General features: G+C 46.0%; 1 protein-coding gene across 1 annotated transcript in view; it reads left to right on the top strand.

Annotated features, from left to right (window-relative positions):
- Positions 1-21,424, top strand: part of CPM (carboxypeptidase M) — a 158,917-nt gene that overhangs the window by 24,897 nt on the left and 112,596 nt on the right. Inside the window, exon 2 of the mRNA XM_069764631.1 lies at positions 13,210-13,369. Coding sequence (XP_069620732.1) covers positions 13,210-13,369 — 160 coding nt within the window. The remainder of the gene's footprint in view (positions 1-13,209; positions 13,370-21,424) is intronic.

The raw sequence follows: 21,424 nt of genomic DNA, 5'->3' as shown, positions 1-21,424 counted from the left end.
TGGGGGGTCTAGTTTCCAAAATGGGGTCACTTGTGGGGGAGCTCCAATGTTTAGGCACACAGGGGCTCTCCAAACGTGACATGGTGTCCGCTAAAGAGTGGAGCCAATTTTTCATTCAAAAAGTCAAATGGCGCTCCTTTCATTCCAAGCCCTGCTGTGCGCCCAAACAGTGGTTTACCCCCACATATGAGGTATCAGCGTACTCAGGACAAATTGGACAACAAATTTCGTGGTTCAGTTTCTCCTTTTACCATAGGGAAAATAAAAAAAAATGTTGCTAAAAGATAATTTTCGTGACTAAAAAGTTAAATGTTCATTTTTTCCTTTCATGTTGCTTCTGCTGCTGTGAAGCACCTGAAGGGTTAATAAACTTCTTGAATGTGGTTTTGTGCACCTTAAGGGGTGCATTTTTTAGAATGGTGTCACTTTTGGGTATTTTCAGCCATATAGACCCCTCAAACTGACTTCAAATGTGAGGTGGTCCCTAAAAAAAATGGTTTTGTAAATTTCGTTGTAAAAATGAGAAATCGCTGGTCAAATTTTAACCCTTATAACTTCCTAGCAAAAAAAAATTTTGTTTCCAAAATTGTGCTGATGTAAAGTATACATGTGGGAAATGTTATTTATTAACTATTTTGTGTCACATAACTCTCTGGTTTAACAGAATAAAAATTAAAAATGTGAAAATTGCGAAATTTTCAAACTTTTCGCCAAATTTCCGTTTTTATCACAAATAGACGCAGAATTTATTGACCTAAATTTGCCACTAACATGAAGCCCAATATGTCACGAAAAAACAATCTCAGAACCGCTAGGATCCGTTGAAGCGTTCCTGAGTTATTACCTCATAAAGGGACACTGGTCAGAATTGCAAAAAACGGCAAGGTCTTTAAGGTCAAAATAGGCTGGGTCATGAAGGGGTTAAGTGTCTCTTGATAATTGCCAATAATTTCCATCTGTTGTCTATTCCATTTGCACAACAGCATGTGAAATTGATTGTCAGTGTTGCTTCCTAAGTGGACAGTTTGATTTCACAGAAGTTTGATTTACTTGGAGCTATATTCTGTTTTTTAAGTGTTCCTTTTATTTTTTTGAGCAGTGTATATTGTTCTATGTGCATAGGCCGCCATTTTCAGCAGCATGTGTCATGTTTACACAGGATGACGTGATACCGAGAATGATGATCTTTTACGCAAACCAAAAACTCAATCTGTGAACTTGCCTATTGTTTGTTTGTAGGGTGATCAACAGACTGTTTACATTGGATGGAAATGAGCTTTACTAGGAAGATAATAATCTTGCATTGTAAATGCACCTGTAAAGGCCCCTTCACATTAAGCGACGCTGCAGCGATACCGACAACGATCCGGATCGCTGCAGCGTCGCTGTTTGGTCGCTGGAGAGCTGTCACACAGACAGCTCTCCAGCGACCAACGATGCAGGTAACCAGGGTAAACATCGGGTAACTAAGCGCAGGGCCGCACTTAGTAACCCGATGTTTACCCTGGTTACCATCCTAAAAGTAAAAAAAACAAACACTACATACTTACCTAACGCTGTCTGTCCTCCAGCGCTGTGCTCTGCTCTCCTCCTGTACTGGCTGTGAGCGTCGGTCAGCCGGAAAGCAGAGCGGTGACGTCACCGCTCTGCTTTCCGGCCGCTGTGCTCACAGCCAGTACAGGAGGAGAACAGAGCACAGCGCTGGAGGACAGACAGCATTAGGTAAGTATGTAGTGTTTGTTTTTTTTACTTTTAGGATGGTAACCAGGGTAAACATCGGGTTACTAAGTGCGGCCCTGCGCTTAGTTACCCGATGTTTACCCTGGTTACCAGCGAAGACATCGCTGAATCGGTGTCACACACGCCGATTCAGCGATGTCAGCGGGAGAGCCAGCGACCAAAGAAAGGTCTGGCCCTCTAGCCCCGAGCAACGACATCACAGCAGGATTCTGATCGCTGCTGTGTGTCAAACTAAACGATATCGCTAGCGAGGACGCTGCAACGTCACGGATTGCTAGCGATATCGTTTAGTGTGAAGGTACCTTAAGAGTATGTGCACATAACGTCTTTTAGACGCCGATATGAAGAAGATAACCTTCGGCACTCAACAAGTCCACAACTTTTTACTCTCAAATAGGAATAGATTTATTTAGCAGCCAGCAAAAGATATCAGACATCAAAATTCCAACATTTCGGCAGACATTGCCTTTTTCAAGGACGTCTATAATAACAAAATAAAATAAGTAAATTATACATAATCATATTGCATTCAAATGAGAATCCTAGATAAAAAACTGAATAAACCTCACCAGAGAGAAAAAATATTTTTAATAGAAAAGAAGACACTGGAGACTCCATGTAGACCAGATATCACCGTGAGAAAAAAAAGGGAAATAGTGTTAATATAATTTTATTTTTATTTTTATTAATAATAGATCCAAGTTTAAATCTCCTATAGATAAGAAAGAGGGGATGTGAAAAAAGAAAGGGGTACAAAATAAATTAAATCCCAGAATAAACCAGAAAAACCACATATAACAATGGGCGTGTAAATACATGCAAGACAAAACAACGTGCATTCACATAGATGCATATAAATATATATACACATATATATACAGTGGGGCAAAAAAGTATTTAGTCAGTCAGCAAAAGTGCAAGTTCCACCACTTAAAAAGATGAGAGGCGTCTGTAATTTACATCATAGGTAGACCTCAACTATGGGAGACAAACTGAGAAAAAAAAATCCAGAAAATAACATTGTCTGTTTTTTTAACATTTTATTTGCATATTATGGTGGAAAATAAGTATTTGGTCAGAAACAAAATTTCATCTCAATACTTTGTAATGTATCCTTTGTTGGCAATGACAGAGGTCAAACGTTTTCTGTAAGTCTTCACAAGGTTGCCACACACTGTTGTTGGTATGTTGGCCCATTCCTCCATGCAGATCTCCTCTAGAGCAGTGATGTTTTTGGCTTTTCGCTTGGCAACACGGACTTTCAACTCCCTCCAAAGGTTTTCTGTAGGGTTGAGATCTGGAGACTGGCTAGGCCACTCCAGGACTGTGAAATGCTTCTTACGAAGCCACTCCTTCGTTGCCCTGGCGGCGTGCTTTGGATCATTGTCATGTTGAAAGACCCAGCCACGTTTCATCTTCAATGCCCTTGCTGATGGAAGGAGGTTTGCCTTCAAAATCTCACGATACATGGCCCCATTCATTCTTTCATGTACCCGGATCAGTTGTCCTGGCCCCTTTGCAGAGAAACAGCCCCAAAGCATGATGTTTCCACCACCATGCTTTACAGTAGGTATGGTGTTTGATGGATGCAACTCAGTATTCTTTTTCCTCCAAACACGACAAGTTGTGTTTCTACCAAACAGTTCCAGTTTGGTTTCATCAGACCATAGGACATTCTCCCAAAACTCCTCTGGATCATCCAAATGCTCTCTAGCAAACTTCAGATGGGCCCGGACATGTACTGGCTTAAGCAGTGGGACACGTCTGGCACTGCAGGATCTGAGCCCATGGTGGCGTAGTGTGTTACTTATGGTAGGCCTTGTTACATTGGTCCCAGCTCTCTGCAGTTCATTCACTAGGTCCCCCCGCGTGGTTCTGGGATTTTTGCTCACCGTTCTTGTGATCATTCTGACCCCACGGGGTGGGATTTTGCGTGGAGCCCCAGATCGAGGGAGATTATCAGTGGTCTTGTATGTCTTCCATTTTCTAATTATTGCTCCCACTGTTGATTTCTTCACTCCAAGCTGGTTGGCTATTGCAGATTCAGTCTTCCCAGCCTGGTGCAGGGCTACAATTTTGTTTCTGGTGTCCTTTGACAGCTCTTTGGTCTTCACCATAGTGGAGTTTGGAGTCAGACTGTTTGAGGGTGTGCACAGGTGTCTTTTTATACTGATAACAAGTTTAAACAGGTGCCATTACTACAGGTAATGAGTGGAGGAAAGAGGAGACTCTTAAAGAAGAAGTTACAGGTCTGTGAGAGCCAGAAATCTTGATTGTTTGTTTCTGACCAAATACTTATTTTCCACCATAATATGCAAATAAAATGATAAAAAAACAGACAATGTGATTTTCTGGATTTTTTTTTCTCAGTTTGTCTCCCATAGTTGAGGTCTACCTATGATGTAAATTACAGACGCCTCTCATCTTTTTAAGTGGTGGAACTTGCACTATTGCTGACTGACTAAATACTTTTTTGCCCCACTGTACATACACACACACATACACATACATACAATTACAGATATACACACTTGCAAACACAGATATAGACAAGTAAAGGAAAAAATAGTAAACCTATTGTAAAAGTGTATAATATACCTATGTATGGCAAACAATGTTCCTATTGTATTATTTGCCAACGTGGCAAGAAAACCCAGAATAATGCAAAATAGTTTAATTAACAACAGTAGCCGATGCAAACAAGAAGCCCCATTTATATAGAGGAATCCTAGTGATTTAGACCGGGGTCAGGAAGGATTATAATGTCACCATAACCATATTGTAACCAGGTCGGTCAAACAAAACAAACACATCAATATCCATATAATACCAGGCATGTCCCCATAAATGAAACAACATGCCGATGATAGATAAAACACCGGTGTACAACATGCGGCTAAAAGTAATAATTTACCTGTAGCTAACTGCCCGCCAGGTAAGTCGCACAAATAGATACCTGCAGTAAATGTAGTGCTGGCACGCGTCCCGTGGCCCAAAGCGAGATGACGTGTGGTGTGCCGCAAACCGGGTATAAATGCCATGACCTAAATGAGGTAATATCCGGCTGCACGAATGAGAGCTCGTAGAAGATATGGAACTGGCCGAACACGAGAACTGGCGCATGCGCACTGCGCCGCAAGACTCAAAAAGCAGAGGAAGATGAACAAAGTGTGGAGTTGTACTTGGAGTTATATTCTGTTTTTTAAGTGTTCCCTTTATGACGTCATGACGTCACCGCTGTGCTCTGCTTTACGGCCGGCCGGCGCTGACACAGTCAGTGTGGGAAGCTGACGGCGCGGGACATGACAGACACCGGAATGTGAGTATGTAGTGTTTTTTTTTTACATTTACAATGGTAACCAGGGTAAACATTGGGTTACTAAGCGTGGCCCTGCGCTTAGTAACCCGATGTTTACCCTGGTTACAAGTGAACACATCGCTGGATCGGCGTCACACACGCCGATCCAGCGATGTCAGCTGGTGATCCAGCGACGAAGTAAAGTTCTGGCCTTCTAGCTCCGACCAGCGATGTCACAGCAGGATCCTGATCGCTGCTGCGTGTCAAACACAACAAGATCGCTATCCAGGACACTGCAACGTCACGGATCGCTATCGTTCTCGTTGTAAAGTTGCTCAGTGTGAAGATACCTATATTGCCATAATTGTTTTACATGACAAAAACCAGGCATTTTGCCAGGGGTGTGTAGAGTTTTAACGTCCACTGTATGTTTAGTAATATTAAACACATTACTGTCATAGCAATGCAGCATAAATTAGGGTTATACCTCTGGTATCAGAGGTCCTTCTGTTACATAACGATGCACCAGTCTTATATTTTGTAACTGGGGGCCTCACTATACACATTGCATATTGGTGGGCCCAGGTGGTTAAAGCTGCACTCCTGTGGTTAGAGGAATACCAAATCATGCTATATCAAACCTCACATGTTTACTTTTAACCTCTTTCCAAAATCTGAAAATTCAGGTCTATCTGTACCCCCTTTCATACTCAAGTCCTTGTCTAGCTTGCAGTGTCCCCTAACTAAGTAGTGCATCAAGGAGGGTAACTGGCAATGCCACTGATTTAACAATTAGTAGAAACATTTAATTAGTGATCACAGTGTTCTTGAGGCCGGTATCACACGTCAGTGGCTCCGGTACGTGAGGTGACAGTTTCCTCACGACGTACCGGAGACACTGACTCACATAGACATATTGAAATCAATGTGTCTCTGCACATGTCAGCGTGTTTTCACGGACCGTGTGTCGGTGTGCAAAACACGGAGACATGTCCGTGTTCATGGGAGCGCACAGATTACACGGACCCATTAAAGTCAATGGGTCCGTGTAAAACACGTACGGCACACAGACGCTGTCCGTGTGCAGTCTGTGTGCCGTGCAGGAGACAGCGCTACAGTAAGCGCTGTCCCCCCCACGTGGTGCTGAAGCCGCCATTCATATCTTCTCTCCAGCAGCATTCGCTGGATAGAAGATATGAAAAATCCTTTTTTTTTTTCGTGTTTAAAATAAAGATCCCTGTCCCCAACCCCCTCCCACCCCCTGTGTGCCCCCCCCCCCCCCCCCCCCCGCTGTTAATAAAATACTCACCCGGCTCCCTCGCAGCATCCTGTCCTCGCCGCAGCTTCTCCTGTATGAGCGGTCACGTGGTGCCGCCGATTACAGTCATGAATATGCGGCTCCACCTCCCATAGGGGTGGAGCCGCATATTCATCACTGACGGGATCTTTATTTTAAACACGAAAAAAAAAAAAAAAGGATTTTTCATATCTTCTATCCAGCGAACGCTGCTGGAGAGAAAATATGAATGGCGGCTTCAGCACCAGATGCAAGGGGCGGCTTCAGCACCAGATGCAGGGGACAGCGCTTATCTCTAGCGCTGTCTCCTGCACGCTCCGTGTGGTACCCAGTCGGCACACGGGCGGCACACGTGTGCCGCATGTGTGCCACACGGATGGCCTACGTGAGCTCACGGACACGGATAATTCCGGTACCGATTTTTTCGGTACCGGAATTATCTGGACGTGTGGGACTGGCCTAATAGGGTTTTCCAGGCTGCACATACATTTCTGCAGTGACTGAATGTGAATGCAGATTGACAAATCCTGAAAGTGTGTAGTATGCCCTCTATTACCAGCTTGAGCGGTCGTTACATGACTGCAAGAATGCAATTTGCACAGTTGTGGTCAAATGCCAGCCAGCCTTCCATCTGCTTCTCTCAGTAGCATTTCGAGAGAAGCCGGCAAAGCTGCTAGCCAGAACTGTGCAAATCACATAGCACACTGTCAGGATTCGGAAATCCGCATTCACATGCAGTGACTGCAACGATTTATGTTCATGTCGGAAAACCCTTTTAAGCTTTAGCAGAATAAGTTATGAGAAAGCATGCAAACGTTTCTGGCTAGCCAATAAAGGTATCATGCCAATAATTCTTTAGGTTTTTTTTTTACCATGACAAAAGTTAAGATAAAAAGTCTCTGTTGACACAAGTATCATGGTTTCCGTGTATAATGGAGCCATGGATTTTACCAACTGTTGTTTGATGCATTATATAATTATTATGCTTGCTTATAAAGCACCACCATATTCCACAGCACTGTGAAGATTTCACTGCCATAATTGGGGCTCACAATTTAAACTCCCTCTCAGTATGTCAGTAGATCACGTGCAGTAATTATCACCCTCTGCTCCTTGGTCAGACCTCATCTGGAATACTGTGTCCATTTCTGGGAACCACATTTTAAAAAAAGAGATGGAAAACTGGAGCAAGTTCAGAGAAGAGCTACCAGGATGGTGACCGGTCTGCAAAAAATATCCTACAAGGGACGGCTCCCAGGCTCGAGTTCATAAGAGGCGCCCTCTGCTGGTTGTCCTCATATGAACTCGAGCCTGGGAGCTTTCTAGAAAAGTTCCCACGATCTAGAAACATCCAGCAGAAGGCGCCTCACCGCAAATGCAGGTAAATATAGGTCATTGACCTACTTTACCTTCATTTTCCGGGGTTTTTGCAGCCATGAGCATCATTGCATTAGCAAAGCTCGTGGATGCAAATTATTTTAACCCCTTCAGATGGATTTACATCGTTGGACGTTACAGATCTGCGGAGGGTAAGGATATTGTTGGTTTATTATGTTTTTTTTGTTACAGAACGAGGGTCTTCAGTGACTGGATTGGGCGTAGAATAAAATACTCCAACCACCATTGTTTTTATTTCATTAAAATAATTTTAAATAATGTGTTTGTGTTTTTTTAACCCTTTACTAGTATTGGATTAATAATGGATAGGTGTCATAATTGACGCCTCTCCATTATTAATTAGGCTTAATGTCACCTTACAATAGCAAGGTGACATTAACCCTTCATTACCCCATATCCCACCGCTACACGGGAATGGGAAGAGAGTGGCTAAGTGCCAGAATAGGCGCATCTTCCAGATGTGCCTTTTCTGGGGTGGCTGGGGGCAGATGTTTTTAGCCAGGGGGGGGCCAATAACCATGGACCCTCTCCAGGCTATTAATATCTGCCCTCAGTCACTGGCTTTACTACTCTGGCGGAGAAAATTGCGCGGGAGCCCACGCCAATTTTTTCAGCCATTTAACCCTTTAATTTAGTAGATAGAACGGCCAAATTTTGCAGATACACACTACTGACATTAGTAGTGTGGAATCTGCAAAAAAAATGGAGATATGACATGGTTTACTGTATGTAAACCATGTCTCAAATCATGTCGGGTTTAGGAAGGAGAGAGCAAAAGCCGGCAATTGAATTACCGGCTTTCAAGCTGTATAGCGCTGGAATAAATATCTATAATATAACGCTGGGAGCGTCACTCTGTCCGAAGCCTCTATAGACTGCGCAAGCGCCGGCGCAGTCTGGGCCTCACAGAGCGACGCTCCCGGGAGATCGCGGTATGCGTAAGCACTGAACGCATACCGCGATCTCCACCGGAGAGTCAGGGACCGCCAGGAGGGAGGGTAAGTATACTCACCTTTCCCGGTTCCAGCGCTGCTTGCGGCTCCGTCTCCCGGCTCCTCTGCTCCTGGCTCCGGAGGGCGCGGACTGCGCAGGCGCCGATTCCTGCTGCCGGAATCGCCGCCTGCGCAGTCCGCGCTTTCCGGCGCCATTTTCTTGAAGACACACTCCGGCTCCACTGCAGGTGTGTCTTCAAGAAAATGTCGCCGGAAAGCGCGGACTGCGCAGGCGCCGATTCCTGCTGCCGGAATCGGCGCCTGCGCAGTCCCCGCTTTCCGGCGCCATTTTCTTGAAGACATACCTGCAGTGGAGCCGGACGATAGGTGAGTATGGTATTTTTTTTTTTTTTATATGGCAGCAGCATTCGGGGGCATACACACTGGAGCGGGGGGCATATAATACAATGGTGGCGCAGGATGGGAGCAGCACATGACAGAGCGGGCGCAGGATGGCAGCAGCACATGACAGAACGGGCGCAGGATGGCCGCAGCACATGACAGAACGGGCGCAGGATGGCAGCAGCACATGACAGAACGGGCTCAGGATGGCCGCAGCACATGACAGAACGGCCGCAGGATGGCCGCAGCACATGACAGAACGGGCGCAGGATGGCCGCAGCACAAGACAGAACGGGCGCAGGATGGCCGCAGCACATGACAGAACGGGCGCAGGATGGCAGCAGCACATGACAACGGGCGCAGGATGGCAGCAGCACATGACAGAACGGGCGCAGGATGGCCGCAGCACATGACAGAACGGGCGCAGGATGGCAGCAGCACATGACAGAACGGGCGCAGGATGGCAGCAGCACATGTCAGAACGGGCGCAGGATGGCCGCAGCACATGACAGAACGGGCGCAGGATGGCAGCAGCAAATGACAGAACGGGGACGCAGGATGGGAGCAGCAAATGACAGAACGGGCGCAGGATGGGAGCAGCAAATGACAGGATGGGAGCAGCAAATGACAGAATGGAGGCGCAGGATGGGAGCAGCACATGACAGAATGGGGGCGCAGGATGGGAGCAGCACATGACAGAACGGGGGCGCAGGATGGGAGCAGCACATGACAGAACGGGCGCAGGATGGCCGCAGCACATGACAGAACGGGCGCAGGATGGCCGCAGCACAAGACAGAACGGGCGCAGGATGGCCGCAGCACATGACAGAACGGGCGCAGGATGGCCGCAGCACATGACAGAACGGGTGCAGGATGGCAGCAGCACATGACAGAACGGGCGCAGGATGGCCGCAGCACATGACAGAACGGGCGCAGGATGGCCGCAGCACATGACAGAACGGGCGCAGGATGGCAGCAGCACATGACAGAACGGGCGCAGGATGGCAGCAGCACATGACAGAACGTGCTCAGGATGGCCGCAGCACATGACAGAACGGCCGCAGGATGGCCGCAGCACATGACAGAACGGGCGCAGGATGGCCGCAGCACATGACAGAACGGGCGCAGGATGGCCGCAGCACATGACAGAACGGGCGCAGGATGGCCGCAGCACATGACAGAACGGGCGCAGGATGGCAGCAGCACATGACAGAACGGGCGCAGGATGGCAGCAGCACATGACAGAACGGGCGCAGGATGGCCGCAGCACATGACAGAACGGGCGCAGGATGGCAGCAGCACATGACAGAACGGGCGCAGGATGGCAGCAGCACATGTCAGAACGGGCGCAGGATGGCCGCAGCACATGACAGAACGGGCGCAGGATGGCAGCAGCAAATGACAGAACGGGGACGCAGGATGGGAGCAGCAAATGACAGAACGGGCGCAGGATGGGAGCAGCAAATGACAGGATGGGAGCAGCAAATGACAGAATGGAGGCGCAGGATGGGAGCAGCACATGACAGAATGGGGGCGCAGGATGGGAGCAGCACATGACAGAACGGGGGCGCAGGATGGGAGCAGCACATGACAGGATGGGGGCGCAGGATGGAGCAGCACATACCAGGATGGAGACCATATACCAATATAAATGCTCGCCACCCGGGCGTAGAACGGGTTCAATAGCTAGTTAATATATATACATATATGTGTCTACTGACATATATATATATATATATATATATATAGACAGTATATACAGTGGGGCAAAAAAGTATTTAGTCAGTCAGCAATAGTGCAAGTTCCACCACTTAAAAAGATGAGAGGCGTCTGTAATTTACATCATAGGTAGACCTCAACTATGGGAGACAAACTGAGAAATAAAAATCCAGAAAATCACATTGTCTGTTTTTTAATCATTTTATTTGCATATTATGGTGGAAAATAAGTATTTGGTCAGAAACAAAATTTCATCTCAATACTTTGTAATATATCCTTTGTTGGCAATGACAGAGGTCAAACGTTTTCTGTAAGTCTTCACAAGGTTGCCACACACTGTTGTTGGTATGTTGGCCCATTCCTCCATGCAGATCTCCTCTAGAGCAGTGATGTTTTTGGCTTTTCGCTTGGCAACACGGACTTTCAACTCCCTCCAAAGGTTTTCTATAGGGTTGAGATCTGGAGACTGGCTAGGCCACTCCAGGACCTTGAAATGCTTCTTACGAAGCCACTCCTTCGTTGCCCTGGCGGTGTGCTTTGGATCATTGTCATGTTGAAAGACCCAGCCACGTTTCATCTTCAATGCCCTTGCTGATGGAAGGAGGTTTGCACTCAAAATCTCACGATACATGGCCCCATTCATTCTTTCATGTACCTGGATCAGTCGTCCTGGCCCCTTTGCAGAGAAACAGCCCCAAAGCATGATGTTTCCACCACCATGCTTTACAGTAGGTATGGTGTTTGATGGATGCAACTCAGTATTCTTTTTCCTGCAAACACGACAAGTTGTGTTTCTACCAAACAGTTCCAGTTTGGTTTCATCAGACCATAGGACATTCTCCCAAAACTCCTCTGGATCATCCAAATGCTCTCTTGCAAACTTCAGACGGGCCCGGACATGTACTGGCTTAAGCAGTGGGACACGTCTGGCACTGCAGGATCTGAGTCCATGGTGGCATAGTGTGTTACTTATGGTAGGCCTTGTTACATTGGTCCCAGCTCTCTGCAGTTCATTCACTAGGTCCCCCCGCGTGGTTCTGGGACTTTTGCTCACCGTTCTTGTGATCATTCTGACCCCACGGGGTGGGATTTTGCGTGGAGCCCCAGATCGAGGGAGATTATCAGTGGTCTTGTATGTCTTCCATTTTCTAATTATTGCTCCCACTGTTGATTTCTTCACTCCAAGCTGGTTGGCTATTGCAGATTCAGTCTTCCCAGCCTGGTGCAGGGCTACAATTTTGTTTCTGGTGTCCTTTGACAGCTCTTTGGTCTTCACCATAGTGGAGTTTGGAGTCAGGCTGTTTGAGGGTGTGCACAGGTGTCTTTTTATACTGATAACAAGTTTAAACAGGTGCCATTACTACAGGTAATGAGTGGAGGAAAGAGGAGACTCTTAAAGAAGAAGTTACAGGTCTGTGAGAGCCAGAAATCTTGATTGTTTGTTTCTGACCAAATACTTATTTTCCACCATAAAATGCAAAAAAAATAATAAAAAAAACAGACAATGTGAATTTCTGGATTTTTTTTTCTCAGTTTGTCTCCCATAGTTGAGGTCTGCCTATTATGTAAATTACAGACGCCTCTCATCTTTTTAAGTGGTGGAACTTGCACTATTGCTGACTGACTAAATACTTTTTTGCCCCACTGTATATATATATTTTTTTTTTTTTTGGGACACATGGATCACTTCTATAGCGGTATGTTGGTTTTGCAAGCCTGCGAGAAAACCACGCAGTACGGATGCCATACGGATTACATACGGAGGATACCATGCGCAAAAAACGCTGACACACTGACACACCCTGCCTACGGAGGAGCTACGGACCACTATTTTCGGGACTTTTCAGCGTATTACGGCCGTAATATACGGACCGTATTGTTTTACGCTGTGTGTGACGCCGGCCTAAGACATATTTTCAGTTGTTTCACACTTTTTTTGTTAAGTATATAATTCCACATGTGTTAATTCATAGTTTTGATGCCATCAGTGTGAATTTACAATTTTCATAGTCATGAAAATACAGAAAAATCTTTAAATGAGAAGGTGTGTCCAAACTTTTGGTCTGTACTGTACATTCATATAAATGTGGTCATTCAACAAATCATTAAATCTGGCAGAAGATCCATGCTGCCTGAGCTGCGGTAGCAGGAATCAGGCAGTGGCGGCGCGATTGCACCCAGGTATGTTTCACTTTTCAGAAAAAAATATTTTTGAAAAGCTTTTGCCTGCCCAATTCCAGTTAACTCTGTGTGTACATAGGGAGGAACCTGTCAGTCATGGCTAGTGGGGCAGGGAGAAGCTGGACTGTGAGAAGCTGTGTGCCTCACAGCTTGTCATGAATCTGATAACTGATTCTCTTTAAATTAAACAATAAAACTCAGCTAACTGTCCACACTGACGCACTGTCCATTCTCTGTTCTAGGCTGCTGTGACCCTCATGTGGCTGGGAGTGCTCCCTTTATTTGCACAAACATTAGATTTTTCCTACCACCATTTTGGACAATTGGAAACTGTTTTAAAGAGCTTCAACTCAAATTACCCTACAATCACATATCTTCACAGTATTGGGAAGTCAGTGGAAGGTAAGATCCCTCCTTTCTGTCATTGTCTGTCTATAGGAAATACAGTAAGTATAGGCGCCCATACACCTTTAACAGCTGTCGGCCAACTGTTTGCTCAGCGAAAGACTGGACAAATGTCTACAAATTAATGATTAAACCTAGTGATGAGCGAATGTGCTCGGATAACGTGTTATTGGCTCGGTGTTATCCGAGTATCTTTGCCGTGCTCGGATATTTTCGAGTCCCTGCGGCTGCAATACATGCCGCAATACATGCGCGGATTACCCGAGGTACTCGGATAACAGCCGAGCCGGATAGCACGTTATCAGAGCATGCTCTCTCATCACTCCATATTACACAATCTGCCCACTCATAATATTGTCTCATAGCTACATCATTAACTGTGGCATTAGTTTTCCCATAAAGGGAATCTGTCATACGTTTTTTGCCATGTAATCTGAGAGCACCATGAGGTAGGGGCAGAGACCCTGATCACAGTGATGTGTCGTTTACTAGGCTGTGCTTTGCAGGGGATTATCATAACTGCACAACTGGCTTGCAACGCAGTCTAACTTGTTATGAAAGGCAATTCAGTACTACAATGGACATAGCGGTCAGCGCACATACAGTGATCTGACAATAACCCAAAATCATAGAACGAGCTCTGAGACGTGGGAACTCTGCAGACCGCAATCCCTAATCCTCTCCAAACAACACTAGAGGCAGCCGTGGATTGCGCCTAACTCTGCCTATGCAACTCGGCACAGCCTGAGAAACTAACTAGCCTGAAGATAGAAAATAAGCCTACCTTGCCTCAGAGAAATACCCCAAAGGAAAAGGCAGCCCCCCACATATAATGACTGTGAGTTAAGATGAAAAGACAAACGTAGAGATGAAATAGATTCAGCAAAGTGAGGCCCGACTTTCTTAACAGATCGAGGATAGAAAAGGTAACTTTGCGGTCTACACAAAACCCTAAAGAAAACCACGCAAAGGGGGCAAAAAGACCCTCCGTACCGAACTAACGGCACGGAGGTACACCCTTTGCGTCCCAGAGCTTCCAGCAACAAATTAGACAAGCTGGACAGAAAAAATAGCAAACAAATAGCAAAGAAGAACTTAGCTATGCAGAGCAGCAGGCCACAGGAATGATCCAGGGAAAAGCAAGTCAAACACTGGAACATTGACAGGAAGCCAGGATCAAAGCATTAGGTGGAGTTAAGTAGAGAAGCACCTAACGACCTCACCAGATCACCTGAGGGAGGAAACTCAGAAGCCGCAGTACCACTTCCCTCCACCAACAGAAGCTCACAGAGAGAATCAGCCGAAGTACCACTTGTGACCACAGGAGGGAGCTCTGCCACAGAATTCACAACAGTACCCCCCCTTGAGGAGGGGTCACCGAACCCTCACCAAAGCCCCCAGGCCGACCAGGATGAGCCACATGAAAGGCACGAACAAGATCGGGAGCATGGACATCAGAGGCAAAACCCCAGGAATTATCTTCCTGAGCATAACCCTTCCATTTAACCAGATACTGGAGTTTCCGTCTAGAAACACGAGAATCCAAAATCTTCTCCACAATATACTCCAATTCCCCCTCCACCAAAACCGGGGCAGGAGGGTCAACAGATGGAACCATAGGTGCCACGTATCTCCGCAACAATGACCTATGGAATACGTTATGTATGGAAAAAGAATCTGGAAGGGTCAGACGAAAAGACACAGGATTAAGAACCTCAGAAATCCTATACGGACCAATGAAACGAGGTTTAAACTTAGGAGAGGAAACCTTCATAGGAATATGACGAGAAGATAACCAAACCAGATCCCCAACACGAAGTCGGGGACCCACACGGCGTCTGCGATTAGCGAAACGTTGAGCCTTCTCCTGGGACAAGGGCAAATTGTCCACTACATGAGTCCAAATCTGCTGCAACCTGTCCACCACAGTATCCACACCAGGACAGTCCGAAGACTCAACCTGTCCTGAAGAGAAACGAGGATGGAACCCAGAATTGCAGAAAAATGGCGAAACCAAGGTAGCCGAGCTGGCCCGATTATTAAGGGCGAACTCAGCCAAAGGCAAAAAGGACACCCAGTCATCCTGATCGGCAGAAACAAAGCATCTCAGATATGTTTCCAAGGTCTGATTGGTTCGTTCGGTCTGGCCATTAGTCTGAGAATGGAAAGCCGAGGAAAAAGACAAGTCAATGCCCATCCTACCACAAAAGGCTCGCCAAAACCTTGAAACAAACTGGGAACCTCTGTCAGAAACTATATTCTCTGGAATGCCATGTAAACGAACCACATGCTGGAAGAACAATGGCACCAAATCAGAGGAGGAAGGCAATTTAGACAAGGGTACCAGATGGACCATCTTAGAAAAGCGATCACAGACCACCCAAATGACTGACATCTTTTGAGAAACGGGAAGATCAGAAATAAAATCCATAGAGATATGTGTCCAAGGCCTCTTCGGGACCGACAAGGGCAAAAGCAACCCACTGGCACGAGAACAGCAGGGCTTAGCCCGAGCACAAATCCCACAGGACTGCACAAAAACACGCACATCCCGCGACAGAGACGGCCACCAAAAGGATCTAGCCACCAACTCTCTGGTACCAAAGATTCCAGGATGACCAGCCAACACCGAACAATGAACTTCAGAGATAACTTTATTGGTCCACCTATCAGGGACAAACAGTCTCTCCGCTGGACAACGATCAGGTTTATTAGCCTGAAATTTTTGCAGCACCCGCCGCAAATCAGGGGAGATGGCAGACACAATTACTCCTTCCTTGAGGATACCCGCCGGCTCAGACAAACCCGGAGAGTCGGGCACAAAACTCCTAGACAGAGCATCCGCCTTCACATTTTTAGAGCCCGGAAGGTACGAAATCACAAAGTCAAAACGGGCAAAAAACAGCGACCAACGAGCCTGTCTAGGATTCAACCGCTTAGCAGACTCAAGATAAGTCAAGTTCTTATGATCAGTCAATACCACCACGCGATGCTTAGCTCCTTCAAGCCAATGACGCCACTCCTCGAATGCCCACTTCATGGCCAGCAACTCTCGGTTGCCCACATCATAATTTCGCTCAGCAGGCGAAAACTTCCTGGAAAAAAAAGCGCATGGATTCATCACTGAGCAATCAGAACCTCTCTGCGACAAAACAGCCCCTGCTCCAATCTCAGAAGCATCAACCTCGACCTGGAACGGAAGAGAAACATCTGGTTGACACAACACAGGGGCAGAAGAAAAATGACGCTTCAAGTCTTGAAAAGCTTCCACAGCAGCAGAAGACCAATTGACCAAATCAGCACCCTTCTTGGTCAAATCGGTCAATGGTTTAGCAATACTAGAAAAATTGCAGATGAAGCGACGATAAAAATTAGCAAAGCCCAGGAACTTTTGCAGACTTTTCAGAGATGTCGGCTGAGTCCAATCATGGATGGCTTGGACCTTAACAGGATCCATCTCGATAGTAGAAGGGGAAAAGATGAACCCCAAAAATGAAACCTTCTGCACACCAAAGAGACACTTTGATCCCTTCACAAACAAAGAATTAGCACGCAGGACCTGAAAAACTGTTCTGACCTGCTTCACATGAGACTCCCAATCATCCGAGAAGATCAAAATGTCATCCAAGTACACAATCAGGAATTTATCCAGGTACTCTCGGAAGATGTCATGCATAAAGGACTGAAACACTGATGGAGCATTGGCAAGTCCGAATGGCATCACTAGATACTCAAAATGACCCTCGGGCGTATTAAATGCAGTTTTCCATTCATCTCCTTGCCTGATTCGCACCAGATTATACGCACCACGAAGATCTATCTTGGTGAACCAACTAGCCCCCTTAATCCGAGCAAACAAATCAGATAACAATGGCAAGGGGTACTGAAATTTAACCGTGATCTTATTTAGAAGGCGGTAATCTATACAAGGTCTCAGCGAACCATCCTTCTTGGCTACAAAAAAGAACCCTGCTCCTAATGGTGACGATGACGGGCGAATATGCCCCTTCTCCAGGGATTCCATCACATAACTGCGCATAGCGGCGTGCTCAGGCACGGATAAATTAAACAGTCGACCTTTTGGGAATTTACTACCAGGAATCAAATTGATAGCACAATCACAATCCCTATGCGGAGGTAGGGCATCGGAGTTAGGCTCATCAAATACATCCCGGTAATCAGACAAGAACTCTGGAACCTCAGAAGGGGTGGATGACGAAATTGACAGAAATGGAACATCACCATGTACCCCCTGACAACCCCAGCTGGACACCGACATGGATTTCCAATCTAATACTGGATTATGGGCTTGTAGCCATGGCAACCCCAACACGACCACATCATGCAGATTATGCAACACCAGAAAGCGAATAACCTCCTGATGTGCAGGAGCCATGCACATGGTCAGCTGGGTCCAGTATTGAGGCTTATTCTTGGCCAAAGGCGTGGCATCAATTCCTCTCAATGGAATAGGACACTGCAAGGGCTCTAAGAGAAACCCACAACGCTTAGCATACTCCAAGTCCATCAAATTCAGGGCAGCGCCTGAATCCACAAATGCCATGACAGAATACGATGACAAAGAGCAGATCAAGGTAACGGACAGAAGAAATTTTGACTGTACCGTACCAATGGTGGCAGACCTAGCGAACCTCTTAGTGCGCTTAGGACAATCAGAGATAGCATGAGTGGAATCACCACAGTAGAAACACAGCCCATTCAGACGTCTGTGTTCTTGCCGTTTAACTCTGGTCAAAGTCCTATCGCACTGCATAGGCTCAGGTTTAAGCTCAGGTAATACCACCAAATGGTGCACAGATTTACGCTCACGCAAGCGTCGACCGATCTGAATGGCCAAAGACATAGACTCATTCAAACCAGCAGGCATAAGAAATCCCACCATGACATCCTTAAGGGCTTCAGAGAGACCCTTTCTGAACATAGCTGCCAGCGCAGATTCATTCCATTGAGTGAGCACGGACCACTTTCTAAATTTCTGACAATATACCTCTATCTCATCCTGACCCTGACAAAGAGCCAGCAAATTTTTCTCTGCCTGATCCACTGAATTAGGTTCATCGTACAGCAATCCGAGCGCCAGGAAAAACGCATCGATATTACTCAATGCAGGATCTCCTGGCGCAAGAGAAAATGCCCAGTCCTGAGGGTCGCCGCGCAAAAAAGAAATAACAATCAAAACCTGTTGAACTGGGTCACCAGAGGAGCGAGGTTTCAAGGCCAGAAATAATTTACAATTATTTTTGAAACTCAGAAACTTAGTTCTATCTCCAAAAAACAAATCAGGAATAGGAATTCTTGGTTCCAACATAGCTTTCTGATCAATAGTGTCTTGAATCTTTTGTACTCTCGCCGAGAGCTGATCCACAAATGAAGACAGATTTCCAATGTCCATCGCTACACCTGTGTACTGAACCACCCAAATGTCTAGGGGAAAAAAAAGGCAAAACACAGTGCAAAGAAAAAAAAATGGCCTCAGAACTTCTTTTTTCCCTCTATTGAGAATCATTAGTACTTTTGGGCTTCCTGTACTGTTATGAAAGGCAATTCAGTACTACAATGGACATAGCGGTCAGAGCACATACAGTGATCTGACAATAACCCAAAATCATAGAACGAGCTCTGAGACGTGGGAACTCTGCAGACCGCAATCCCTAATCCTCTCCAAACAACACTAGAGGCAGCCGTGGATTGCGCCTAACTCTGCCTATGCAACTCGGCACAGCCTGAGAAACTAACTAGCCTGAAGATAGAAAATAAGCCTACCTTGCCTCAGAGAAGTACCCCAAAGGAAAAGGCAGCCCCCCACATATAATGACTGTGAGTTAAGATGAAAAGACAAACGTAGAGATGAAATAGATTCAGCAAAGTGAGGCCCGACTTTCTTAACAGATCGAGGATAGAAAAGGTAACTTTGCGGTCTACACAAAACCCTAAAGAAAACCACGCAAAGGGGGCAAAAAGACCCTCCGTACCGAACTAACGGCACGGAGGTACACCCTTTGCGTCCCAGAGCTTCCAGCAACAAATTAGACAAGCTGGACAGAAAAAATAGCAAACAAATAGCAAAGAAGAACTTAGCTATGCAGAGCAGCAGGCCACAGGAATGATCCAGGGAAAAGCAAGTCCAACACTGGAACATTGACAGGAAGCCAGGATCAAAGCATTAGGTGGAGTTAAGTAGAGAAGCACCTAACGACCTCACCAGATCACCTGAGGGAGGAAACTCAGAAGCCGCAGTACCACTTCCCTCCACCAACAGAAGCTCACAGAGAGAATCAGCCGAAGTACCACTTGTGACCACAGGAGGGAGCTCTGCCACAGAATTCACAACACTAACTATATCCCCAGCACTGATTAGCAGCTCTCTGTCACTATACAGTGTACTCAGAAAGCTGCTAATCAGTGATGCAGGCAGGGTTACAACATTCTTAGCTCTGCTAAATCTGCAACAGAGAAAACTATGATTCTGTCATAACTGCTGAACCCAGTAAACCAAGTGATACATCACTGGAATCAGGGTCTCTGTCCCTACCTCGTACTGCTGTGGCATTACATATAGGAAAAACCTAGTGATAGATTCTCTTTAACCCCTTCCTTTTTCAGCACGCAAGCTATTGACAGATGGGGCTTCAGTAAGACCGGTGTAAGTTGCTGATCTTTTACTTCATAAATATAAATGTGACAGGACTGGTGCTGTTTTTTGGACAGCCTAGTCTGTCCTGGACTGAAAGAGGGAAATAGCGGCTCATCTGGGACATAGAAGTGCTTCTCACTAATTTAGAATATCGTCAAAAAGTACATTTATTTCAGTTCTTCAATACAAAAAGTGAAACTCATTTATAGAGTCATTACAAACAGAGTGATCCATTTCAAGTGTTTATTTCTGTTAATGTTGATGATTATGGCTTACAGCCAATGAAAAGCCAAAAGTAAATTTCTCAGTAAATTAGAATACTTTATAACACCAGCTTGAAAAGTGATTTTAAAATTCGAAATGTTGTCCTAATGTATGTTCAGTAAATGCACTCAATTCTTGATCGTGTTTCATTTGGCATCAATTACTGTATCAATGCGGCGTGGCATGGAGGTGATCAGACTGTGGTACTGCTGAGGTGTTATGGAGGCCCAGGTTGCTTTGACAGCTGTCTTCAGCTCGTCTGCTTTGTTGGGTCTGGTGTCTCCTATCTGCCTCTTGACAATACCACATAGATTCTGTATGGAATTAAGGTCAGGTGAGTTTGCTGGCCAATCAAGCACAGTGATGCCGAACCAATAATAAACAATCAATTTACCCTTCATTTTTAATGAATACTATTGCAACTTTCCTGACAAAACCACCTAACGCCTATGCAGGGCCGGCGTTTGGTACAGGCAGACCAGGCAGTCGCCTGGGGCCCCCACCTAGAAAGGGGCCCCAGGCGACCTCTGCAGCCCCTGTATGAAGTGCCCAGAGGGTGTACAGCAGTGAAGCAGCAGTCCGAGAAACTCCCAAACCCCCCTTAAGACCCCCTTAGTGCTGTGATTTACTTGTTTGGTCCCGGAGCTCTGTGATGATTGCTGTAGGATCAGGTTTCACAGTCACATACAGCAGGGATCAGTCACTAAATCATTGCTTGTAATCTGATAGGGCGATGTCCTGTCACTACAGTCTGGATGACGCAAAACAGGAATATTGTCTGCTGCTGAATCAGGGCATTTATTATATAGAAATAAATGAATTCCCATGTGAAATAATAAGGATAAACCATACACATATAGTACAGGTGTGCATAGAAATCAGCGTTTTTGGTGCTTTTTTTTGCAGCCAAAGCCTGCTCTCTTGGCAGTAAAAACACTGCTTTCAAAACACCCATTTTTTAGGGTATTTGCAGAGGATCCGGAAATGGCAGCCCTTTGGATGCAGCGGACATGTGCTGCGTCCAAAGTGCTGCCATCTTTTGAACACAGGTGATTCCGCGTGTGTTCATTGAACCGTGTGGAATCACCGCGTCCTATACATTGCAGGGGTGAGATTTCTCTTGCGGCGGCTCG

This window comes from Ranitomeya imitator, chromosome 4 (assembly GCF_032444005.1).
Source record: "Ranitomeya imitator isolate aRanImi1 chromosome 4, aRanImi1.pri, whole genome shotgun sequence".
Taxonomy (NCBI): Eukaryota; Metazoa; Chordata; class Amphibia; order Anura; family Dendrobatidae; genus Ranitomeya; species Ranitomeya imitator.
This window is presented reverse-complemented; position numbering and strand designations above follow the sequence as displayed.